The sequence below is a fragment of the Urocitellus parryii genome, chromosome 7 (assembly GCF_045843805.1).
Source record: "Urocitellus parryii isolate mUroPar1 chromosome 7, mUroPar1.hap1, whole genome shotgun sequence".
Taxonomy (NCBI): Eukaryota; Metazoa; Chordata; class Mammalia; order Rodentia; family Sciuridae; genus Urocitellus; species Urocitellus parryii.
Genome location: NC_135537.1, coordinates 127,194,544 through 127,221,277, shown reverse-complemented (window position 1 = coordinate 127,221,277; position 26,734 = coordinate 127,194,544). Strand labels below are relative to the sequence as shown.

At 37.2% G+C, this 26,734-nt stretch overlaps 1 protein-coding gene across 2 annotated transcripts; it reads right to left on the bottom strand.

The window, feature by feature from the left end:
• Positions 1-963: 963 nt before the first annotated feature.
• On the bottom strand, positions 964-26,734 carry LOC113183987 (myosin-2). Of its 2 annotated transcripts, none has more exons than XM_026390548.2 (40): positions 26,694-26,734; positions 26,444-26,486; positions 24,830-25,053; positions 24,587-24,730; positions 22,976-23,132; positions 21,743-21,770; positions 21,545-21,659; positions 21,354-21,446; positions 20,765-20,828; positions 20,541-20,639; positions 19,407-19,510; positions 18,750-18,888; positions 18,296-18,414; positions 18,057-18,206; positions 16,713-16,883; positions 16,314-16,623; positions 15,619-15,695; positions 14,611-14,698; positions 14,405-14,522; positions 13,170-13,293; positions 12,945-13,081; positions 11,322-11,577; positions 9,504-9,746; positions 9,247-9,423; positions 9,017-9,162; positions 8,843-8,933; positions 8,364-8,753; positions 7,619-7,745; positions 6,819-6,937; positions 6,496-6,692; positions 5,626-5,809; positions 5,383-5,548; positions 5,157-5,281; positions 4,696-5,004; positions 4,306-4,509; positions 3,662-3,787; positions 3,400-3,570; positions 3,213-3,317; positions 3,002-3,097; positions 964-1,248 (listed from the first exon to the last, which is right to left on the bottom strand). In XM_026390548.2, exons 3-40 carry the CDS (start codon positions 25,031-25,033, stop codon positions 1,096-1,098), a joined length of 5,826 nt encoding a protein of 1,941 aa, XP_026246333.1. In that variant the 5' UTR covers positions 25,034-25,053; positions 26,444-26,486; positions 26,694-26,734; the 3' UTR covers positions 964-1,095. The 2 variants fall into 2 exon arrangements, with proteins under 2 accessions (XP_026246333.1, XP_026246334.1); XM_026390549.2 differs by lacking the exon at positions 26,694-26,734 and adding an exon at positions 26,618-26,677.

Below are 26,734 nucleotides of genomic sequence, written 5' to 3'. Positions count from 1 at the left end.
GCACTTCAGCATTCACAGGTGATATAGGAACAAAGTGAAAAAGGGACGGATACAGTGAGAAGAGCAATCCCACACCCTTCCTAAATCTGGTGTTACAGCATGAATCCAATTTACCTGTTAAATTGCCTCCACGGGTCTAATTTAAATCATTCTCACATGGTGCCATTGAAGCCAAGCTATTCTTGCTTTCTATTTTTACAGGAAGTTAGCATTTAGCTTTTCTTTAATACTGTCCAGGAAGTTTATATTTTTGGCTTATGTATCTCAGCTGTATCTATTTTAAAAATCTTAATCTTCCAAGAAATTTTCTCTCAATTTAGATAGCCACCATATCTACTTTTTGTACCAAATTCATGTTCATCACTATGTGTGTATACATTTTATTGATATTCTTGTTGATTTTGGTTCTTTACATGATAATCTAGGAGGCCATGAAATCTGGAAATATTATAATATATAAAGTAATAATCTCTAGGGCTCCAGTCTTGATTGCTACCCTGTGTCTTTCGTAGGGAGAAAGGTCACATCTCATTCATCATATCAAACTGTACCCACACTATGTGCACAGCATATTAGTATTAATATTGGAAATCTTCATGTACCAACTAACTAATACTTTTCATTTGTGTTCTTTATCAGTTATTAAGCAAGGAGAATTAATGATGTGGTTCAGTCTGAATTGCCCATGTGAAAATACAGCTAGGGCCATTCTTTGCGTAGACCTGAAAAATTAGAGGAAGCAGGAACTTTCTAGGATTTTACTATACCCCAAATATCAGGAAAGGTTAGAAAGAAAAATTATATCCAGATTTCTGTTCACCAGAACTGGCTTCTCTGATAAGTGACAGCTTCATAGTTTTCAAGTATTATCATAGTGGCAGGTTAAATGTGATTGCTTAAGAGGCTTGAGATTATTTAAACTTTCACATCATTTTAGGAGAGAAAACAAACAAAGCCTAAGGATATGGTTTGCAAAGTATTCTGTACTTTTTATTTCCTTCACAATAGGGTAGAATAGACAAAATTACAGAGGAAAATGACCAAAGACTTCACATTTTGTGCCTCTCTTCGGTCATTCATTGCATCCGGACTTGATCACTCTTCACTTATAATTTTTGTATGAACTTCCCGACTCTTTACCCGCAATTTGTTGACCTGAGACTCTGCAATGTCAGCCCTTTCCTCTGCTTCCTCCAATTCATGCTGGATCTTGCGGAATTTAGATAGATTTGTGTTGGATTGTTCCTCCTGAGAATAAAAATGGAATTGTAAGAAGCCCATACTGCACATCTTTCTAGACTAAAGACTTAAGGGATGAAAGGATTTGGCATCTATAGATAAGCAGAATCTTACCATCTCCTAGATTTTGCTTATCACTGAAATTAATATTGTGATTTAACTGGGGCTTGGTGCCTCATAAATAATCACATCCTTAATTTTTAAACCAAAGCATATTAAAAGATGTGTACCACAAATAGAATAATAAAAAATGTTAAGATTAGAGGAGAAGGAAAGAATATTAAAGTCAAAGTTGTTAATACTTGATGTTAGATGATGACTGTTCCCTAAAATTAAGTATTCTTTATCATATTAAGGATGAATTTAATAATAGTTTTTAAAATTGAAATAAATGATGTATTTTGCTATGAATGTTTTGGCACAATACATTCACTTTTTTCTTCCTGCTTTGGATGTAAAAATTGTACTGACAGACTCCCTAATATAAAGTAATCCTTACATTGTAGGAACTAAGCCTATTTAAATACTAATAGAAATTTTCTTTAATAAAGTAAGGGTCTTACAACTTAGTAATTTACCCATGCTACAACTGCACTCATGAATAAAATGGCCTGTATTTTCTTCCCCCTGTTCTCTCTTGGACAGGTTCTGGTATGAGGGTTATGCGGGCTTCTTAACATGAATTGGAAAGCTCTCTGTCTTTTCCCATGATCTTGAACAGCTTACATAGCTGGGGGATTATCTGTCCCTTGAAATTTTGAAAGACCTATCCGGTCCTGGGTCCATTTTCAGAAGTAATTCTGAAATAACTTATCCAGCCAAATTGGTAATTTATATTCTCCTAAAAAAATCATAAATTTCCTCAGGATTTCAATTTTTTTGGTAGGTTTACATAGTAATTACACCAATTTTTTTTATGTCCATGGTTTATTTCTTTTCTTATTTATAATGTTGTGAGTTTATATTTTCTCTCACTTTCCCCTTGATTAAACTACTCAAAAGTATATCAATTCCCCAAAGTTATTAGATATAACTAAAATAGTCAAATTAGAAAATATTACACTCTAGTTAATCAATTTATCAATTTATACCTTTTTTAATAGTGCTTCTTATTTCCATTGTTTTGTTATTCATAATTTCTGGATTACACTGTCCACTTATTAATTTATTTTTATTTTTGACTCATAATGAAAGCACATACAGCAATGAAGTAACTTTCAGTCAATAGCTTTGACTTCATTATGTAGGTTTGTAAAAGTAGCATCTTCCTTGTAGTTTTATTTATAATTAATTATTCAGTAATTATGATTTTTATTTTAAATTTATCTAAAGAAATATAAAGGAAAGTTTCTTCTTTAGCATTTAAATATAGGGATTTTTGTTTATATTTTCTCATCACTTGGCAATTTTAATATTTATTTTTTAGTTTTCGGCGGACACAACATCTTTGTTTGTATGTGGTGCTGAGAATCGAAACCAGGCCCCACGCATGCCAGGCGAGCATGCTATCGCTTGAGCCATATCCCCAGCCCTCACTTGGAAATTTTAGCAGACAATGACCAGAGATTATGGCCTGTGTTATTTCTGCTTTTAAATTTTTGTTTCTTTGTTAAGTGAAAGTTAACTTTTAAAACCAAGCTTTTGATATTACAAATGATAAGAAATAAAACTACAAAAATGAACAGGATAATGAATCTAAATACCTATTAGCTTTTCTTAACCCAAGGACTTCATTCTTCCCTTCTACTTTAAAGATACTTACAGCCTCTTCTGCTTGTCTCTTGTAAGATTTCACTTTTGCCTGAAGTTTATCTACCAAATCCTGAAGCCTGAGAATATTTTTCCGATCTTCTTCCGTCTGAAAGATCATACACACCATAGGACCTTATTTCTAAAGCACTATTGTATCATTGTATATGAGCATTTCACATTGATTTGGAAGAATGCTTAGGTGATAAAAGTTAATGCTGTACCTGGTAAGTGAGTTCTTTCACTCGCCTCTCATGTTTGCGCAGACCTTTGACAGCTTCAACATTACGCTTTTGCTCACTCTCAACCTCCCCTTCCAGCTCACGCACCTGCAAATAGGTAGGCTCTTAGAAAGAACTTTAATCAAATCAGGCGCTGGAAGAAGAAGGAAATAGATATTGGGAGACCCACCCTGGCCTCCAGCTTCTGGATCTGCTTCTTGCCACCCTTCAATGCCAGCTGCTCAGCCTCATCCAGACGGAGCTGCAGGTCCTTCACTGTCTGCTCCATGTTCTTCTTCATCCGCTCCAGGTGGGCGCTGGTGTCCTGCTCCTTCTTCAGCTCCTCAGCCATCATGGCAGCCTGGTTAGCAAATAAACCAAAAAAATCAAGAAAACTATTGCTGTAGGCAGTCGTACTGCTAAATTAATGGAGAACTATGCCTGCTACTCACATCAGTGATGGCCTTCTTGGCCTTCTCTTCTGCATTGCGGGCTTCCTGGATGATGTCCTCCATCTCTCCTTGCATTTGGGAAATATCTGTTTCCAGCTTCTTCTTGGTGTTGATCAGGCTAGTGTTCTATTTTAAAATAACATATACATCTTCTTATTATGCTATCAAAGTACCATTTTTTGAAAAAAAAATTAGGTTAAAAACTACAAGAAATGCTTTCAGTATTAAGGAATCTTGTTATGTAGTGCAAATAAATAAAATAGAAATGTTATAGAATATTGAACATCTTCAAGAACATACTTCATAAGCAGACTAAATAGCTGTATAATATTAAAATTATCATTTACCAGTGAAACCATTCACAGGGATAAAATAATAATGTTCACAAGATTCAATTTCTTCACAATAAATAAGAAGAAGAGTCAGTAAAACTTAAAAAATAATAGACAATGAGTTAGCCTTAGATTATTATAGGAAGTGAGTCAATAATATTTGTTTAACATAAAATAGTGGAAGTTTTCTCAATAATACAGTAAAAAAATGATGAAAGTATAAAACCTGGCCGTCATATAAAAAATTCAGGTCTGTATATTCTGGGCTTGTAAACATCAACCAACAGGGGAGTTCTTTGTTCTAAATCCCACCTGGGTGTGGAGGAGCTGGACACGCTCACTGGCATCCAGGAGCTCCTGTTCTGCGATTTTCCTGCTCCTCTCAGTCTGCTCCAGTGTGGCCCGCAGCTCCTCAATCTCAGCCTGAAGCAGGTTGGCTCTGCGCTCAACCATGGCCAGCTGTTCCTTCAGGTCCTCCTGGCCCCGGAGAGCATCATCCAGGTGCAGCTGGGTATCCTGTGCAATGAGAGATCATTGAGATATCACATTCCCAGGCTGCAGTCATTACAATTGTCCTGGAATCATCTTTTTGTTTTTTGGCAGTGCTGGGGATTGAACCCAGGGTCTGTGCATGCAAGACAAGCACTCTACCAACTGAGCTATATCCCCAGCCCCCTGGGTCCATCTTTTGAAGCCATTTACCTTGAGTATGCCTTGAGTGTTCCTATAGTTCCTCAGGGCCTCAGCAGCCATGCGGTTGGCATGGTTCAGCTGGATTTCCATTTCATTGAGGTCTCCCTCCATCTTCTTCTTGATCCTGATGGCATCATTCCTGCTCCTGATCTCAGCATCCAGTGTGCTCTGCATTGACTCCACGACTCTAATGTGGTTTCTCTTCAGCTGGTCAATTTCCTCATCCTTCTCAGCAATTTTCCTGTCAATTTCAGACTTGACTTGGTTCAGTTCAAGCTGGATGCGCAGGATTTTCCCCTCTTCATGTTCAAGAGATGCCTTAAAGACCGCAAAAGATGACATTAGCAAGAAGCATTCTGAATTTTTTCTGCAAGGCATTAATTTTATTCTGTCTATCTTTTTACAACCTACAGAGATGTATTTAATTTTTTTCTGATTTGTTGGTGTATAAGATACAATTCAATCTGTACCTCAGCTTCTTCTAAAGCAGCCTGAAGTTCACACTTCTCTTGTTCTACTTGTTTCTTTATTTTCTCCAGTTCATGGATACGTTTTCCTCCCTCTGCAATCTGCTCCGTGAGGTCAGAAATCTCCTCTGTTGTTTGGGTAAAAGACAGGTAAGAACTTGGTCAAACACATGCATGAGAGAGAGATTCCTCCAAGTCATGAATATTATTGAAAGTGAAAGGGACTCACGCTGCAAGTTTTTGTTCTCTCGCTTCAGGGTTTCTAGCTGATCCAAGGATTCCTCATAGGCATTCTTCATCTTGAACAGCTCAGTACCAAGGGAGCGGGCCTCCTTCTGGGATGCTTCCAGCTCAGCATGTGTTTCCTCATATTTCTGCTTCCATTCAGCCAGGATCTGAAAAATCCAGAGTGGTTACCTGCTGTATAGGGCAGAGAAAAGTCACAGAGAGCAGTGAATGCTACAGACATCACCTTATCAAAGTTCCTTTGCTTCTTGTCCAGGGCTGCACAGGCAGCATTGGTCCTCTCCACATCAAGCATGAGGTCCTCGACCTCATTCTGCAGCCTCTGCTTTGTCTTCTCCAAGGATGCACATTTGGCATTCACAGCTTCCACGTGTTCCTCAGCAGCCTGTAACCTCTGAGCCAGCTTCTTCCTGAAAAATTATATAAAATTTTAGGGAGAAATAAACATAATAACAATCACGAATTGTTAGCACACTGAAGCATATTGGAAACTTCACACTAACGTGATCTATTAGTTCAATCAACAAACATCAGCAAGCTCTTTTTATAAACCAGTCATTGAGACAACAATGAATAAGACAAAAATGTTCCCTGCCATAAAGCTTACAAACTAGTGGGAGAGATAAACAATAAGCAAGTCAGAAAAATCCATGACCACACTTTCAGATATAAGTATGACAAAGAGAAGTAAAGTAGGGTACATTATGGGCAACTACTTCAGGTATTCAGGAAAGGCCTCCCTTGGGAGATAACATCTGAGTCAAGACACAACACCTGAAAGAAGTCACAATGAGCTAGAGGGAGACCAGTATGGAAGTATTCTAAACAGAGGGAACTGCACAAAACCCTAAAGCAGCGATGAGCTTGGTGTGCTTGGCATATGGTTTAAGCTCTGTAATTAGTAATCATTTGCCATTTTTGATTTCTTAACTGGATTTTAGTCTTGTGCAGTAGGAACTACTGTTTGTTCTATTCATGAATCATTCTTAGGACCTGGTAGTGACTGGCAAATAGAAACTAGTTAATTAAGCATTGTCAAACTAATTCACTGACTGTGCCAAGTTTTCAGCACATTCTTTCAGTGCTGTGCACATACTTAGCCTCCTCCAGCTCCTCTGTGCGCTGGATGGCATCCGTCTCATACTTGGTCCTCCACTGGGCAACCTCACTGTTGGCCTTGGACAGCGCCCTCTGCAGCTCCGCCTTGGATTCTTGCTCCTCCTCATACTGCTCCCGCAGCAGGTCACAGTCATGGCGGGAGGACTGCAGGGCGTGGGCCAGGGCATTCTTGGCCTGTGGAGATAGTTATGCCTTCATTTTACTGGATGTTTAATTGTTTAATTTTTAAGTTTCAATTCAAAACCGTCTAAAAGTTGGTATAACTGGATCTGTTTATGTTCAACTCAGAATAATTGTTACCTTTACTTCCTCTTCAAGCTGCCTCTTTAATTCCTCAATCTGTTGAGTAAATGCTTGTTTTCCCCTTGATAACTGAGACACCAGAGCTTCTTTTTCATCAAGCTGGCGTGAAAATTCACCTAGACAAAGAAATGGCACATTGTTTTTTAAATAAAGAAAATATTCTGCAAACCCATGTTAAAAATAAATTTTATCCTTATCCCCCCCCCAAATGAATACTCAGATTATTGAATTCTATATTGGCATCTTCATAGTCAATGCTAAATTTGGGTATTTATGGTAGAACTTCCGTATCAATCCATATGAATAAATATAGCTCAAATTTTTTGTCCTCTCCATAACTAATTATTTTAGCCTTTTATATGTTGCAAAACCTTTTGAAGGCTGTCAAAAAGGGAGATAAAATGTCCAATTCTACATAGTTTCACTTCCATAGACTTTTGAGAGATAGGCCTGTCCATTGCCCTAGTCGTTAATTTAATGTTGATACAAATTTTTTTTAAAAAATGTGTCTTGACAAAGAAGTCCTGAACCCATGCTGGAATGACCTCTATTCCAACATCCCCTTTGTGAAAAATAAATATTCAAGGCCTTTCTGGAGCAGAGCTTAGTTTAGTTATATGAAAATATTTATTCCAGTGTTGTCCCCAAATGACCTTGCACTTAGATGGAGAGTCTGAGCCTTTCAATGAATCACACATGATCTCAGTTGCTTTTATTAGACTGCCACCAAATCATTTGTTCTTAACCATATCATCATCACCACCACTCTTAGGCACCAAACAAGAGGGGAGGTTTACCAGATTCAGTCTGTAGGCGTCCCCTCTGGGTTGTCAGGTCATTGATGAGCCGCTGCTGCTCTTCTTCTTTGGATTTCAGTTCACTCACTTGGTCCTCTAGAGTTCGGCACATTTTCTCTAGGTTTCCCTACAGGATAAAAAGCGAAAGAAGGAAGTGGAGACCCTTCAAGATAGTGATCTTTACAGCAGCTAAGAATTCTCCCCAAATGAAATATCTAATAATTGTTTTGATTCATAAGTCAAATTATCTAATATGCACTGTGATATAGAAGAATTTATTTATTTTTATTTTATAAAAGCTAGTCATGAAGCTATGTGCAGTATTAATATAAAAGTTAAATAGTAGGTTTCAATTTTAAGATTCCACAAGAATTATATGGTACATACTCTAAAGGCATATTAAAAACTACTGCATTGCCTTTCTATACACTGAAACCTTGCTATTGGATAATTGAAAACATGGGAGAGTTGTACTCTCCAGTTGGGGGACTGAATAACACAAATGACCTATTTTCCAAAGCTAGCACTGTTATTATAAATGGGGTGATATGCTGCTGTGCTTTGGTTTTTTGTTTATTTATATGTTAAATGAAAATAATTAAAAAGGCTTTATTTATTTTATGCTTACCTTCCTGGATAACTGCAAATAATAAATGACTTAATGTGGATAATGTGTCCTTTGTGAACTATGATGTGTCCATATGGGTTAGTGTCATTAATGTCAGTTTTCCCATATCTGTTGTACCTTAGCTTTAGAGATGGTCTCTACATTACTAGCAAGGTCATCAATCTCCATCTTCATCTCACTCTTCTCTTTCTCCAGCTTCTGCTTGACCCGCTGCAGGTTGTCAATCTGCTCCCCAAGTTCAGCCACACTGTCTGCATGCTTCTTCCTCAGGGTGGCAGCTGTGGCTTCATGTTGCAGGGTGGCCTCCTCCAGGTCCCTGCGCATTTTCTGGAATTCAGCCTCCCGCTTCTTGTTCATCTCAATCTGGGCTGAAGTGGCTCCTCCAGCTTCTTCCAGCCTCTCACTGATCTCCTCCAGTTCCCGAGAGAGGTCAGAGCGCTGCTTCTCTGCTTTGGCCCTGGAAGCCCGCTCTGCCTCAATTTCCTCCTCCAGCTCCTCAATGCGGGCCTGGAAATGGTGAAAAATACAAACTCAGTACCTTGTATCAGTCATTTATTTTTCTTGTTGAATTAAAGTGATGGAGATCATGTACTTACCTGTAACTCCTTGATCTTCTTCTGCAATTGAATACCAAGTGCCTGTTCATCTTCAATCTTGCTTTGCAGATTGCTCATTTCAAACTCTTTCCTTTTGGAAAAGCAGCAAATGGCAATAATTTAATTCATACCCTGCAGTGGAAGCAAATTCCTGAGCTATTCTTTCATACTTACTTTTTGAGCTTTTCATCTAGTTGCTGTTTCTCATTTTCAATGTCCATTATAGACTCTTGGGCCAACTTCAAGTCACCTTCAAGTTTCCTCTTAGCCCTTTCTAGGTCCATACGAAGTTTCTTTTCTTGCTCCAAGGACCCTTCAAGCTAAATATAAATTATGTTGAGTAGGAACTAAGAATTCCCAGTTTCCTTTAGAAGAAATAATTTCCTTGATAATGCTGGACTTACATCATCCACTTGCTGTTCAAGCTTAATTTTAGCTTTGGTCAGGGTGTTGACTTTGTCCTCCTCTGCCTGTAGGTCATCCAGGGTCTGCTGGTGGGCCTCTTGGAGGGCCTTCTTCTCCTTGGTCAGCTTAGCAATGGTTTCATCCAGGCCTGCCATCTCTTCTGTGAGGTTTTTCACCTATAGGGGTTAAGAAAGAGGTGACCTCTGCTACTGACTGAGAAGAACCTGGATACAGTGCAACAGAGTATGTTTCATACCTTGTTCTCTGTGGCATGCTTCTCCTTTTCAACCTTGGCCAGTGTCAGCTCAAGGTCATCAATGTCTTTCTTCAGTTCTGAGCATTCATCTTCCAGTTTCCTCTTCTTGGCAGTCAGCTCAGCATTGATCTCTTCCTCATCCTCAGCTCTCTCGGTCACCTCTTTGATCTTGGCCTCAAGTTGGATTTTGGTTTTGATCAGCTGGTCACATCTTTCCTCTGCATCAGCCAACCCTTCAGCTTCCTTGAAATTACAATTGAGAAGAAAGAATAAAATGCTTTACACTGATAAAAGTATAAATGTTTACAGTTTTTTTTCTTGGGTTTCCTGTATTCACTTGTTTATGTCTTCACAGATTTTGTTTCATGACCACTTACTAAAATGCAGTACATTTTCATATGTAGAAAAACCAAAAAGTATTGGTAGTTGACCTGTTCCTTTAGAAGAGTATATTCCATAATAGATTAGAAAACCTCTCTCTCAAAGGCTACCATTAATGTAGAAAGCAATTAATGACATCAGAGAACATAGAAGTTGGGCCAAGTTTGGCTTAATAAAAGAATTGGTATTTGAGTTAAGTCTTGAGAGATGGATAGTATTTGGGTTTGCAGAAATCAACTTATCAGGAAGAAAGTCATGGTGGGGGATGGGGAAGCATTCCTGCCAGAAAATTTCCACCTGCAACTGCTACTGAAACATATTTCTTTGTAGTTCTGAAAGATGACCCTGGTTATGATGCTTTAAATTCAAGTTGAGGCAAAAAGTAATCAAAAAATTCCTGGCAACCCACTGTTTCCAATTAATGGGAACAGAGCAGGCAGAAAATGAGAGAAACATGAAATTTATATTCACCAGTGATCCTCCATATCAACTTTTGAATACACAGAAGAATATATTCTCTGTATAGCTATGTAGTGAATGTAGTGGTGTAGAACAGATTCTGAGTAAATCTTTGGGGAGAACAGAAAAAAATTTGGAATAGATTTGAAGGGGGTAGCAGCAATAAAAAAAATGCAAGGGGAGGCTCTTTTTTCCTACTGTAATCTTGAAGGAGTTATTGTACTGCCCAAACTTGACAGCAGAGACTAATCTTATCAGAAAAAAAATATGATTTTGTGATGAGTAAATTATACCAGACCAATTCAATTCTTTCTAAATGAAAAACAGTCCTATAAATTACATTTCCAAGTTGATGGAAGCAGTTCTAAAATGATTGGCCCAAGATCGAGCAGTGAGGAGCTTGGAAAGAATAGGAGAGAATTGTAAGTAGGCAGAGCAATTTAGATACTGATGAAGCAATCTAGGTGTGGATGTAATAGGGTATTGACTATGGTGATAGATTGTAAAGAGTAGATAAGAATTTTTTATATCGATAATTAACAATAATTCAATAAAATTTGGTGTTGAATGCTGCCATTTTCCAGCTGTCAATATTGTAATTTAAGACTCATGGACATTAAAAAAGTGTTCAAGGAAGCTTCAGGAAAAAAATCTCCCTCTGTGATGTCCTCCCCTTAATATTTTATCTGGGATTACTTCATGTTAAAATCGCTTCCAAGGACTTTCTTCAAAAGGAAAAGACATAAATCCTGGAGTTTAAAAAAATTGTAGAATGAAAGATGATGAACATTTCTACCTAATTATTGTGGTGCTGTGTGGAAGGGATTCAACAGGCAATGAAGGGATACATGGAGGGCTTCACCTTTCTCTCTCCAATGCTTGTCTGCCCTGCTGACTATCCAGTCCATTGCCCATAATGGTCAGAGTTCTAGCACCTGCATTCTGATTAGCAATACCCAACATGGTACCCCAACTTACAGACTGAACTTGGAGCTGCAAGTCATTTTTTTCTTTTAGCAGTGACACCATCTTTTCTTCTAATTCCTTCCTTTTTGCCTCTGACTTGGCAAGTTCATCTTTGGTTTTCTGGAATTCTTCCTTCATGGTGGCCATCTCCTTCTCAGTTTCTGCACTCTTTAGCAGAGGTTTGATCTTAAAGAACAGTTTCATCCAGGGCCAGTGCTTGACATTCATGAAGGCTCGTATGTTGTATTGGATACAGAAGATGGACTCCCTAAAATTCAATGACTGCAAATTAGGTATTGTGTGGATGATGTAATGAGTTGAAATTTAGGCAGCAAGAGTTGGAGGTTCTGTCCCCACTCTAATCCTCACCTTCTTTGAAATGCACAGATTAAGCAAGTGATATTTTGGGGGTGATAGTTGAGGATTTGCCATTCCTCTACTCATTCCTCTACCTCATTGCTTCTCAAACTTTGGAATGAATAAAAATGACCTGACGGGAATGATAAAACACTGATTCTTGAACTCCACCTCCAAAGAGTCAGATTCAGAGGATTTGGGGTGGGACCTGAAATTGTGCACTTTTAACAGGTTAACAAGGGATGGTGATAATGCAAATCATGGACTACACTTTGAGAAGTACTGCTATGCCTCAGTGCCTCTCAAACATTCTTACTAAAATACCATAAGGGAAGCAGGAGGTGAACACAACCTTTAAAGATTGTGGAGTATCTGATTAAAGACGCTAGAATTTATTTGACAATCTCTAGTTTTATATTTTAATGTGGTGTGAATTTTGCATTATACTCTATAATACCACATTTGCTTTAATTTAGGTTATTTGAATAAATTATTTACCCTCATTTATAGACAATTATTTACATATATGTGTGTGTGGGTGTGTGTGTGTGTATATATGACCCAAATTTATTATTTGTAGTAAAATAGAATACCACAGAAGTTTAAGCATAATTTCAAATAGTAAAAATAAAATTTGTTTTATGTAAATTGTTTATAGATTTACACATATGTGTGGATATACATAGAATGGCAAAGTAAAATGCATATATCACTATAGGTCCTGGTCATGTATATCCTGCAGCCTGAGAAGCCTAGCACTATAGTCTTTGAATTCTGTCCCTTCAACAAATTAGATCACCAGGAAGCCATATCCCTTGATGACATTGTATTAATTTACTACAAGTCTTTCATAGACAAATGCCCTTAATATTTTAAATCATGATAGTTCAATAATAGAAATGATCAGATGGAGGAAGGCTAATACAGGATTATAACCTGTATAAAACCATTCTTGAAAATGCTATACATTTCAATGTCCTCTCTTTAATCATCTGCCTAATAAATCATATTAGAACCAAGTGCTACAGTAAAAATTTGTCTCTGCTTTCTCACTGATGCATTTTCTCTTGTTAGATGAAAACTATGAACACTTCATGCTTCTCAGTTCTTTACCCAAACACTCAGAATATATTTCATGGTGATGATCCTTTAAGTTTTCCTTCATTTCTCTATGGGACTCTTACCATTCCTTCAGTGTCCTCAGCACAGTTGAGTCTGTAAGCCACTCAAGTGTGTTTTTGAGGATGAAAGACTTGAATAAACAGTACATTTTTATACCTTCTCTCCACCATCTTCTGGTACTCCACTCTTGCCAAGAACCCTCTGCACATGGCCTGGGTGCGGGTAATCAGTTGGGCCAGCTTGTCATCTCGCATCTCCTCTAGGAGCCCCAGAAGACCAGCTTTGAAAAAGACCTGTGTGGGGGCAGTGTTCCAGATTGGAAATGTTGCATCAAATTCAAAAGAACAGGAATGGTATCAGATTGGATTTAGAGAATGTTACCTTAGTGTGACCAAATTTATACTGGGTGTGGTCAATGTCAATGGACGCAAGGAGCTTCTCAGAAGCCTTCTTGCTGTCGATATACTGTCCTTCAGGGATAGCACTTGCGTTTAGTACCTTGTATCTGTAAAGCAAATGCAGTTTAAAAAAATAAAATAATGCTTGGTTTACTAATAAAACAAATAATATCTAAATATTAAATGATTTATTTAAAAATAAAAGTTCTTAAAAATATTATTCTTTGTTCAAAGAGGGATGACATTGCTTACATGGATGGTCAGCCTATTGGCTATCAAGTTGTACTCCATTTTACCATCTCTTAAAGAGTTGCAATTTTCTTTTCTGCCTCATCAGACCCTGTTCTCAGAAAAGAACTTTATAATCTTGTTCATATTAAGCTATAGATGACCTATAAAATATAACGTTATCCCTGCTTAATGAATTTGCTTTTTAAAATCCTGAGTCCAAGAGTGCTTTTTATTGAAAAATCTGGTAGAAGATACTTCAGGTATGGAGAGCTGCCCTAAACACTTAAAATCAAACTTAGGGGTGCATCGAGTCTTGAGCACTGAAGCTCTCTGTCCAATTCCACCAGACCTGGACTTAGGAGAGACCTGCTCCCTGCAGCTGCCACCCAAGCTTATTCTTGGATTTACAAGACAGGCTTATCTAGGAAGGAGAAAAAGGATCTAAGGAATTGTGACATGTCCCCTCTGTTTCTGCGAAACACTTGGAAGCTTATGTATGAGAGAAAAATGAAGATAGATACAATTAAAGGAAGCAATAGAACAGGAATTATTTGAAGTTATACATGCATGGGAAAGTTACCAACTCAGCCACTTACTAAATGTCTGACTTTGGGCAAATAACTTATCTCTCTACACCTCAGGTTATTCATCTATAAAATGAAGTCATGTTAGTGCCTACCTTTACTATGTTTTTATAATGATTAAATGAGATAATTCAAACATACTAAGTATTCAAAAAGATAGTTCTCATAACTAAATTGAAATTAATGCACACATATCTGTAAACTAGTTGGGAGCTTGGTAAATTCAATGAAAATTCTACACAGTAGTTAAAATATAATATACCTATTAAATACCTTAAAGATATATTTGAGGTGTACACTTTTTACTTTTTTGGCTAATTAAAATTTTTTCACTAAATTGTTCTCTTGTACTAAATTTATTTGTATAAAACTTCAAGATATGCCATAATTAGGACAGTCTGACCTCTGCTTGAAATCTGCATAAAGGATTCTGCTTGGGAATCCTTTCCTACAGATGCGGATGCCTTCCAGCACACCATTACACCTCAGCTGGTGCAGGACAAGTTCATGCTCCATGGCACCTAAAAAATACATATATATTTCACTGCAGAGTTCTGAATAAGGGGGTGTGGCAATAATGTCTTCTTCTTTCATTCTATAACTTCTTACCTGGAGTTTTAGTTTCATTGGGAATGATACACCTCACAAAATGAGGGTGGGTGCTCCTGAGATTGGTCATCAGTTTGTTCAAATTCTCCTATAAAACCAGGAAAAATCCTGTCATCTCAGACTGTGGACATGGTAATGAACAGTTGGCAGTGTTTATAAAGCCAGTCTTTATGGCTGGGTTGAATGACCTGAATGGACTGTTTTCATTTAAAAGAATAACTCAAATGCTTCTCCTGAGATTGGTTTCTTCCTCAGTACATTTTTCTGAATTTAGGTAGGCAGGAGTTACTCACAGCAACCAAATGTGCTTCTTTTCAGTTTATACCAGCACTGTCCTTCTTTCTACCTACATTCTTGGCCACCCACAGACACAAGGCCACTGCTACCCATACTAGATGATCACACTCTCTTCTACTAAACTCTATAGTTCTTCAAAACAAAAATGCAAGCCTGCACACAATTGAACTTTTTCTCATAAATATAGCTCCCTCTTTCCAGCTCTGTAAAATTTTAGGACATAAGATTATCTATAAGTAAGCAAATCTACCAGTTATAATTGAGAATTAATTTAAGAGCAAGGACACCATGTGAGCTTTGTTGTAAGTTATCTGCTAGATATCATTAGTCTTGCCAATGTCTGTTAGTCTCTCTGTGTACATGTCATTGTTCCTTGTCAGACTCACTAGATTATGAATATAGAGCATTAAGTTTTATGAAATTTCCTATCACATATTCTTCACTATTTGACTTAGCATGAAAGGTGAGATAACCATTTCTGAGTAATTTAAATCCTTTCTCTCCAAATTTAAATCAATAGAAGTCATTAGCTAATGTCAATTCTTTCCTAATGTCTCTTGAAAAGAAGATCTTATGTTTCTGAAAATGAATTTATGGGCTAGGGGTTTAGCTCAGTGTCTAGCATATGCAAGGCCCTGCGATCATTCCCTAGTACCAGAAAAACAAAATTCCCAAAGTGACTGGGAAATGTAAAAACAATTTCTTCCTTACCCTGAAAAGGGCAGACACAGTCTGGAAAGAGGAGCCCTTCTTCTTGCCACCTTTCTTGGCAGCTCCGCCACTTGCCTCTGGAGAAAAAGAAGAAGTATCATTTCAGTGTGGTTCTGAATCAACAGGGCTATCCTTGCCAATTTGCAGATGTCTGTGCTTTTCTGTGTTCATCAAATGGAGCATTTCCTCACTCTCTTGGTGCCTCTGTTTGAATTGCATTTTTAACTAAGTTTGCATCCACTTTTCTGTGATTCATTCTTCATTGGGAAATAATGTGAAGGCCATTCCCTTTATCATATAGAAATGGACACCCCGATATTTGGACATTTAGGATATATTAACTTCAGAAATCATCAATAAAGCAAGTATAGAGAGGCAGAAGTTGGTCACTACATTATCTTAAATATCTCCAGCTATTCAGTGTAGTGGAAGAAGCAGAAGCAATCATAGAAGCTGAGGCTTTTCATTGGTTGAGAGTATGATAGTTCCTCCTTTCTCACTCTTTGCAAGTAGGACCCCTATTTGTAGTGACTCCAGCCACACATGTATAATTATAGACCAGCCTGCCTACTCAATGCTTAGGGGAATAATGGGCTTGGCCAGCAAACACTCTGCCAGGACTATGAGTTTTCCAGCCTCAATCTAACATCTCATTTTGTAATATCTACAGAAAATGTTAGACTTTTGGGCATTACCTGCTTCAGCAGTTTGAGCCCCAGAGAAGAGATAAGCTAGAGTTTTCAATGAAGACTTCTGGTACAGCCCAACCACAGTCTCATTCAGGGGGTCCTTGTTCTTGTCCAGCCAGCCAGTGATGTTGTAGTCCACAGTACCAGCATAATGGATCAGGGAGAAGTGAGCCTCAGCCTTGCCTTTGACCACCTTAGGCTTCTGGAAGTTGGCAGACTTTCCAAGATGCTGCTCATACAGCTTGTTCTTAAAGGAGGTGTCTGTTGCCTTGGGGAACATGCACTCTTCTTCCAGGATGGAGAAGATGCCCATAGGCTGAATTTAAGACGAGGTAAAAGGCATGTGGGTAAATGTGAAAAGCAGAGTACATGGGCAGTAGAGACCAAGTAGACAGAGGAGGTTACCTTCTCAATGAGCTCAATGCAGGCAGCCAGGTCCATCCCAAAGTCAATGAAGGTCCACTCAATGCCTTCCTTCTTGTACTCCTCCTGCTCCAGCACGAACATGTGGTGGTTGAAGAACTGTTGCAGTTTCTCGTTGGTGAAGTTGATGCACAGCTGCTCCAGGCTGTTGAACTAAATAAATAGATGTGTTTACTTCTCTCTTAAAAAAAATTGAGCATTTAAAAAAATACAGTACTTTTAAATTTAAAACTTTTTGTCCAATAGCCTTTAGATGATAGATGTGAAAATCACTGGACCAAAGAGATTCCTTTGAAATAAAAAGTAAAATGTATGGAAGGTTTGAAGACATGTGGAATCTACTATTTCTCCTACTGCCGTTTTTATAGAAAATCCTATTAGTATTATTTTCCCCTGCATTTGCTAAAGTTTACTCAGGTGTTTTCTTGAGTTCCTACTTAATCATCCCATATTTATTCCCATTATCTTCTACATCTTTTAGAGGGCTCCTAGTTTTCAGTGGACTTACGAGCCAACTTGCAACCCCTGAGAAATTGTCTAGGAGTCTACATTATGAGGAATTCACTTTGGTCAGCACTTCAAGTGAGCAATAATTACCACTTCTATTCTTTAATGTGAAATGAAAAAAATCATAATACCAAAAATCATGTGCAGTATGAGAATATACACTTATATTTTAAAACTCCACCAAAATGTTAAACATTAACATTAACTAGATATAAAGTCCAATTATGTGGAATCTTTTCCCTTGACTTTTTTATATTTTATGTAATGTCCAAATCTTACTTTAATAATTAGGAAGAAGATAAACTTCTTAAAAACTATAAGCAGGAAAAATGTATCTCATGATCAAATATGAACTTTTATTTCATTATATCACATTAATGAGCATTAAAAGCTAATTTCATTTATGAATGCTGAATCTAAATTATAAAGTTTTTCTCAGCTTTTATTATCTGTTTAAGTATTTCCAAATGATTTCTCCACTATATTTTCAGAGCATACTTAATCACAAGGTTTATTTTGATATTTTTACATTAGCTTCATTTTGCTTTGTGGGATTTTTAGAATCCTTCTCCCTCCACAACACCAGATTAATTCATAACTCCCTTTGGATCACTTAGCAAGTCAGGTTGTCATTAAGCATTTTGTTTCTCATAGAAGTGGAATTGCCACTACAATAAATGATTTGTAGCTGCCAAATCAATCTAAGTCTTAATATAACTGACAGTTGTAAGAAAAGGTCATGATATTCATAAATTCTTTGTTGTTACTATTCCCATGTCCTACTATAAAAATCTCTTCACCAGCCAGCTACATACTTACATCAAAAATCTCAAAGCCAGCAATGTCCAAGACCCCAATGAAGTACTGTCTGGGTTGCTTGGTGTCCAGTTGCTGGTTGATGCGGGTGACCATCCACAGGAACATTTTCTCATACACGGCTTTGGCCAGAGCACCCACTGCGTTGGTCACCTTGAAAGACAAAGACAGAGCTCTTAAAGTTATGTAAGGGCTATAAAAATGTTCTTTGTCCTGGTGATGAATTTGAATTATGTACCTACCTGCTCTACAGTCTGGCCTTTGGTAACATACTCATTGCCGACCTTGACCCTGGGGTAGCAGAGGGCTTTGAGCAGATCAGCAGAGTTCAGACCCTGGAGATAGGCTGCCTTGTCAGCAACTAAATGGGAATCAAGGTAGAACAATTTTATTATGGCCCAAAGATACCCACTTCCTTAAATTTTTTAAGCTACATGTGTTTTGTACAGTTTTTTATGTATAACTTTTTGAACTTTCTTGTCCATTTTTTCATTAAGTTAAAGACGTTGGTAATGGGTAGTTTGCCCTAAAGAACTTTAGAAATGATAGAAACTATCTAATGCCCATGTTTCACACAATATATTATTTTGGTATAAATTAACACTTCTTAAAAGTGAATTTGTCTTCTCTAGGAAAACTCACAGGAACAGGTTAAAAATGTGAGTCAAACAAATATGACATCAACTCAGCTGATACCTTCAGTGCCATCTGGCTCAGCTTGCTCTTCACGCTGCTTTTGCTTGAACTTCATGTTCCCATAATGCATCACGCCCCCCGTGAGCTTATAAATAGACACCTTTTCTTCATTAGTGAAGCCCAAAATATCAATAGCACTCTGTCAAATAATCAATAATGTAACTGTTAGGTTATAGTCCACACACTTGCTATTTATAGTTCACATTCCCACTCCTGACTTATTGGTCAAACTGAAACTACCAGTATGAATAGGGGGCAAGAAATTCCTTAGATTGGGCATAAAAGGTTTGGTCAATCAAAAACCAGCACAGAGCAATCTAATTTTAGGTGTGTATCATCGGAGGGTTCAAAAAGTAAACTTAGGGAACAAGGATAGTAAATTTAAGGCCCTTGTTATTTTGAAGGTGGTTTGGTCCATAGAAAATAGACATAAAAATAGTTAAATTGCTTAAATTCCAAAATAATAAATTTTTAGACTATTAAGGTAAATTAAAATGTTGTAGAGGCAGATCTTAACATTTTCATAGACTCCAGGAGGCATGCATATGCTCCTAACACTTCAGTCTTTGCTATTTCCATGGGATACTAAATATTTATCTAAATGGACCATTGCTCTGACCCAATGTAGTAATTCCAGTTTTTGTGTGTTCTACTTACATCTGTGGCCATCAGCTCTTCCTGGTCATCAATGCTGGCTACACTGATTTCCCCTTGACTGACAAATGGGTAATCATATGGGTTTGTGGTAATCAGAAGCATTTCTAAATACATAGAAAAGAGCAAAGATAAGCATAATAATCTTCTTCATCAAAGCAAGAGATTTCTAGACAAATTCTAAGATCACTTTATGATGCTTGGTTAAAAGATGCTTGATGGGCAGTGAAGGGACTCTTAAAGGATATTTAACACCATCTCAAATCCCTTAAAGTTGTTGTCAGGGTATCTCCTATCATTCCCTATTTTTAAACACCATTATAATCCAAAAATCATTACATATGAAAAAAGTTGTATCTATAAGTAGTAGTAACAGTGTTGACTATTTACAATTTAATTTTGAAAACAACCTAAATATCATTAAAATGTATGATATGATTAAGTAAATTATGCTTATTTCTAGAGTGGAATATTATGCAACCATTAAAAGTAATAATGTGAATCTATATTTATTGACATAGAGAAAACCATGATAGGTTCAGCAAAAAATTACAAAAGGGAATGTAACTATTATTTCAGTTATGTAAGTTGTATGTGTGTATCCATGTTATGATTTACATATTGAAAATGACTAGAATAATATTTTAGTACTATAGTGATAGAAATTGGAAGTGTTATTTCAGTTTTCCTTTTTCTTTCTTATAAGTTCTTTTAGTGAGCACATACACATTTTAACAAAGTTACAAGCTATTTATGCCATGCTGAGAATCCAACCCAGGTCCTTGCATATAGTAGGGAAGCATTCTACCGTGGAGTTATACCCCTAGCCTGCAAAGTTCTTTTAAAAATTAAATAACAAGCTGGGTGGAGTGGCACATGCTTTTTATCCAGCTAGCTACTCAGGATACTGAGGCAAAAGAACCACAAATCTGAGGCCAGCCTGGTAAATTGGTGAGATCCTGTCTCAAAATAAAAACATAAAAAGGGCTGGGGATGTAGCTCAGTGGCAAAATGTTCTGGGTTCATTCCTAGTATCACAAAAATTAAAATAAAGTATGTATAAATTCAACAAAATTCAGACATAAATTCAGAGGTAATATTATAGGAATTTTGAAAAGGAAATATGATATTTCTTACCAATTAGTTCTGGTTTCTTGTTTGATGTGATCTGATAAAAAATATGGTAACTTCTTTCAGCCTTAAGCTGGAAGGTAACTCTAGACTTCTCTAACAGATCTAGAAGAAAACAAACAATACACGGGTAAAGTATAAAAATTCCTGTGATGTAAAAATTTGGTTTTTGGTTAATTTTATAGCTCATAAGGAACAGAAATTATTTTCAAGGATATTTGAGCACTTACATGTTTCAATATCAGCTGAAGCCAGTTTTCCTGTAGTGCCAAAGTGGATTCTGATGAATTTACCCTTGAAAGGAAAACTAATATTATTCTCTTATTTTTCAATAATATCAAATCTTTGCAAACTCCAAAACACTTGAGATGGTAAGGCTTTAATACTAAATCAATTTAGAGACAATTTGTGTCTAGAACTAAAAAACAAACAAACAAACAAACAAAAAACCTATTTTGTAAGTGAAAGAATTTTCTTTTATCTTAAAATTTGTACATTTGATACACATGCTAGGTGATACGTTAGTTTGATTTCATACTGTATAAATATATTAAAACATCATTGTCTGCCTCATAAAGGTAATCAATTATCATCAATTGAAAATAAATGAAAAATTTAATTGTGAATAATAATATAATGACAGGTAAGAATGAACTCAGAAAAGGGCACATATCTTTTAAAACAGGATTTTTGATCCATGTTCAGAAGAAAAAAGTCAGTGTAATATAATGTTAATAAAAGATTCAAAGAATGTATTCACAAGCATCCCATCAATTTTGACCTGTGAACAGAGCCAATCATAGCGTCCAAGAGACTTACAAAGCGAGAGGAGTTGTCATTCCTCACGGTCTTGGCATTGCCAAAGGCCTCCAGTAGGGGGTTGGCACTGATGATTTGATCTTCCAGAGTCCCCTGCAAAGGAGAGAGCAGTTCTTGCATCTGGGGCTCAAGAATTTCATACCTGAGAGCCCTAACAGAGCCTGAATTCTGACCATGGCAGCCAGACCCACCTGCATTTTGCCAGAGGTTGCCTCCTCCTTCTTCTTCTCTCCAGTAACTGCAATTGTTGCAAAGTACTGGATGACACGCTTGGTGTTCACAGTCTTCCCTGCACCAGATTCTCCACTGTCAAATCACAACAAAATCAAATGAGGTCCCAAAGCTAGCAGCTGTCACATTCATGAAAAGAAAGCATAAAATCTACTTACGTGATCAGGATTGACTGATTCTCCCGGTCTACAAAAGAGAAAATGTAGACATTTAGTACTGTTTTCTTATACATTTGTGAATGACAAAATAAAATGGAATGAACTTAATATTTTTAAGCCTGGGTTTTGCAATCCTTTGGGTTTTGTGGGTACTGGGTCTACCATCTTTCTAGTACCTCTCTTTTCTACTCTCTCCCCCGCTTTTGCACACATGCACCCATTTAAAATTAACACTGCCACTTTTATCTGTCTTATGTTCAAGTCTTTCAAGAAATATTTCATTTGAGGAGAAGATTCTGGGATGAAAGAAAATGTTTGAAAGCCAGAGTATAATTGATAATCACATGGCTCTATTTTCCTGAAGCGTCAGACTTTCTTTTTAATACTCTACCATTAAATAAATAACAAAAGCGGACTTGAAATTATGATTTGAGTATTGATGACAACTTTAGTTAAGTTACATATTTTTTGTGGATGAAAGAAGTAATGAAAAATGGATGTTGGAGATATTTTTAGTATGTGGAAAAGTAAGAAAAATAGTAAAAGCAGGTTGCTGTGAAAGTACTCATGGGTTTAGTCATATTTTTCAGGGGAGGATAAAAGTTTGTTTCGATGTTTTATTCTAACAAGGAATTCTTGAAGCTCTTTCCAGAGGAGTTCTGGGTACTTATGATAAGTCTATCTGAGACAATATTGTAAAAAACAGATTAACATAACTGTCTTAATACCTTATATACTTTAAAATATTAGGACTGTTCAAATTGGCACCGGGGAAAGAGAAATAGCATTTGTGGCATGTTTAATTTATGTTCATTGGTCACAATTTATGTTATTGAGAATAAAACCCCAGAGGCAAGGTTTACTCTCCTGTTTTTTGGCTTAGGATAAGTGGAGATCCAGTTTGTATGTGTGATTCTGTGTCTGAATGTGCATGTGTGTACATGTGCACAGATATGTTTTTATTTTTGTTCAAATTTATTTGAATTTCTGAGTCATTCAAAAGTAAATTATTTAATCATGGACAACCTTTACTGAAGTTTAAACATTTAAGAAATCATTAGCCATTATATAATATCTCATAAATACGCCTGTCTCACCTCGAGGGGATAGTTTTGAAGTATGTTGAAATTGGTTTGGTTATAAAATCTCTCTCTCTCCCTCTCTCCCCCACCCTCTCCTCTATGGTTCTGCTCTAGAAATACTATGTACACACAAAACATCTGACCAACTCACCAGTCAGCATGAACTGATAGGCGTTGTCAGAGATGGAGAAGATGTGGGGTGGGGCCTCCTGGCGCTTTTTGCCTCTGTAGGCCGTCACCACCTCTGGGTTGTACACTGGCAGCCACTTGTAGGGGTTGACAGTGACACAGAAGAGTCCTGAGTAGGTCTTTGCAAGGAAAGAAAGAATTACTATCCAAAGGCCTTTTCTGTTATTTGCTCAGTTCCATAATTAATTGGGTTGTAACAAAAAGGAGGAATTAAAGTGAATGTTCTACATTTCTTTAAGGCATCAACATGAAAACTAGTTGGTGGATTCAGCAATGTGATAGCAACATCCTTGAGGGAAGGGACCATAATTCAGAATTCTTATTTCTCCCCTCAGAAATTGTCACAGTGCTTTTTTACATGGCAGGAACTGTAAAAACATGTTTGTCTGTTTGATTGTTTTAAAATGTGTTCTATGAGACATTTGTACTCTTTTAAAGAAAGTCATATACTTCCTTTGCAGAATTAAGATAATTCAAATTTATAACAACATAAATTTGGATATTAGCTAAATGTTTAACAATAAGGAAGTGATTAGGTGAACTGTAGTAAATCTTAAGGCAACATAAAACATGTTTTTGTTTTTTATTTTTCTAATCTTTAAAAAGGTAAACGTGACAGTATATAACAACACTGGGAATATAGTTTTCAAACTATTTTAAATTATAAAGACACAAGAAAAAATGATGTAAATATATTATGATTACAACAGAGGAGTTTTAAAACATTTGACAACTAGTCCAGAACAGAACAACCAGTTAAAACAGACCATAAACACCAGATACGCCTGTATAGGTGTCACCCAGCTAAATATCAGCACTGGTTAAAAAAAGTATGAATGTAACATAATATATTGAATTTAAAATATTTATTGGAAAGTGAATTATGTTCCAGGTCCCTGCCAGGCAGTAGAAATAAAACATAAATGAGATTGTGTCCCTTGAGGAATTCCCAGTCAACGCAGGAGACAGTGATATAATGAATGATGCAGGAAAAACATGGCCAATGTGATTGCAGGGACCGAAACAATGGGACACACCACCAGACTCTGCCTGGGGAAGTTGGAAAGCTTTCACAGAAGAGGTGGCATTCCAAATAGAAGGAACCAGAACACATAGATGCAAACTACTGTTATTTGGGCAGAGTGAAAATGAGTGAAATTTGTCCCTAAAAATCATTTTTAAGTGATAAAATATAAGTTTATATTTTCCCTCCTTGGAATGATTCTGCAACTGGAATGTGGAGAGGGGGGGTGGGGAAGATGTAGGCAGATAGTTGAGATATAATCAGTAACTGCTCAAATATTTAATTATAGATCTGTGGTCAATTTAGTCAACAAAGATAATGTCCTTCCTTGGCTTTGAATGAAAAGATGGGCTGGTGTTTGCACTGTGCCTTACTAAAGTGTAATATTTATTATGTAGTTCATTATAATAGTATGAACGCTTAACTAGTTATGCTAATAGTGAAAATGAAAATATGTTACTACTTGGGACTCTTTATGCTGCAGTGGAGGCCATGGGCTGATAAGGTATGCAGTGATGGTAATAAAGACCCCTGGTAGGGGACACTCACATAGATCATCCAGGCTGCATAACGCTCTTTGAGGTTGTACAGCACAGCAGGCTCGTGCAGGTGGGTCATCATGGCCATGTCCTCGATCTTGTCGAATTTGGGAGGGTTCATGGGAAAAACCTGATCATCCTTCACTGTCAGAGTCTGGTAAACAAGAAGGATGACCATTAACATCAATCGAGTGACCAAACCCTCCCTCCCCCAATTCAATGAAATATGGCAGGTTCCTGGGTCTCTACTCACCGCCCCTGCATCAGTTTTTACTGTCACTTTCCCAGCTTCTCGGCTCTGAATAGTTCCTTTGACAAAGGATTCCTTGGGCTCTGCCACAAACACTGAGGTCTTGGCATCAAAGGGCCTGTTCTGGGCCTCAATGCGCTCCTTTTCAGACTTTCGGAGGAAAGGAGCAGCCTCCCCAAAAACAGCCATTTCTGAGTCTGAACTCATGGCTACTGATCTCAGAGGTCCTAAAGGGATAAAACATTTCACACTATAGACTCTGAAGGGCTGTTATACCAGTAGATCTTCATATTGGTTGTATTCCATGGGCCCAGTTGGAATTTCCACTAGGCATTTCTACTGTACACCAGCGAGTTATTGAAAAAAAACGTAATCACCAAAACTGAAATGCATCAAAGATCTCTATGCATGCAATACTGTATTTAGAGCTTGACATCCGTTATCTTCTTTCATACTCCAAGGCTCACATTCCAATCAAGAAACTGGGTTATTGTCTCAAAACTGCTGCTAAGTTGCTTGTGTCCTTGGATAAGTCACTTGATCTCATTGTCTTTAGGGATTATAATATCTCTTTCTTAATTCACAGCCCATGAGATATCATGATGATACTTTGAAAAAACAAGTTACTACTGAACAAGTAGTAATTTGAAATAGCTTAGGCTATCATTGATGTATAAAATGTCAATCTACTATAATTTCACTAAAAATGCCACGTCTTGCCATGCAAAGAAGAAAACTTTATTTTTTCCTTTAGATGTATAGACAAACTTGCTCAAAGTGGATTTGGGGGGATTATAGTTTTATTTACCTTTGTTTTCCCTTTTAGTGGAGTCTTAATAGAGTCACTCTAACAAAATTTCCTTGCATAGCAAATCCAGTCAATCAGTTTAACCCAGTTAAACTAGTTAATGATAAAACCGAAAGCACTGCTCTCTTTGCTGTTATGAATTTCCTTCTAAAGAATGCAGGCCTTGGTTGCTTTAGACTGTGCTGTCTGCAGGTTGCCAGTGGCATCAGTAGAATGCTTGGTTTGGCAAAGAATGCCACTACAGTCATTGCATGATCAAATTACTTGAAATCATTTTAATCTGCTATTCCAGTCTCTCTCTTTAGAAATGCAGAGTGTAGTAATGGGGCCGCTTAATGCCTTTATTACTGAAAACTAAAATTCTACAGTTTTTTTCATTTAATATAGCACTCAGCATTGCACAGAGTAACTTTTTATAAGGGCTTTAAAGAAGTTTAAAGGAGCATCTTCCTGGATACTTTTTTTCTTATTTCTTGGGCATCATGATTACTGAATGAATGCTAGTAGCAGGATACATTTTAATCAAATCTGAGCATTTTAGCAAGGGAATTTGAGTGCTGTGTCCTTCTCCTTCGGAGGTAAAATAATCTTCTATTATAAATGATTCTCTAGCTCAAATGTCACCTCACCAGTACCTGAGTCATAAACAAGAGTTTGAAAGCCCTCCTTCTCTCTCCCTCTCCATCCCTTTACTGTTGCTGGAAGGTATTTACTGAGGTAAGCATTTTCTCAAAAGGTTGCTAAGTGACACAAACCCATCCAAGAGCCTTTTGCATTCACCTCTAAGAACTGGTTAGTCCAAATCTTACCTTATTAGCAAGTGAAAAGATGTAACCTGAAAGTAAGGCAGTTCTGTAAAAGAAAAAGGAAAAGCACTTAGTTAATCAAAGAGGGATGGGGATCCTATTTGAATTGCTTGCTATTATAAGCAGAAAGCAACAGAATTCATAAGTGTAAAAGGCCAAGTAGCAAGACAGCAGTACCAGAACCAGCAGCCGAAGCTCAGGCGATGTAGCCAGTGTCCCCAGTGTCCCTCTTGAAAGTCCTGCTCCCACTTACCTTGGAGCTTTTTAAAGCAGGACGAGTCAGCTTCATTCCGA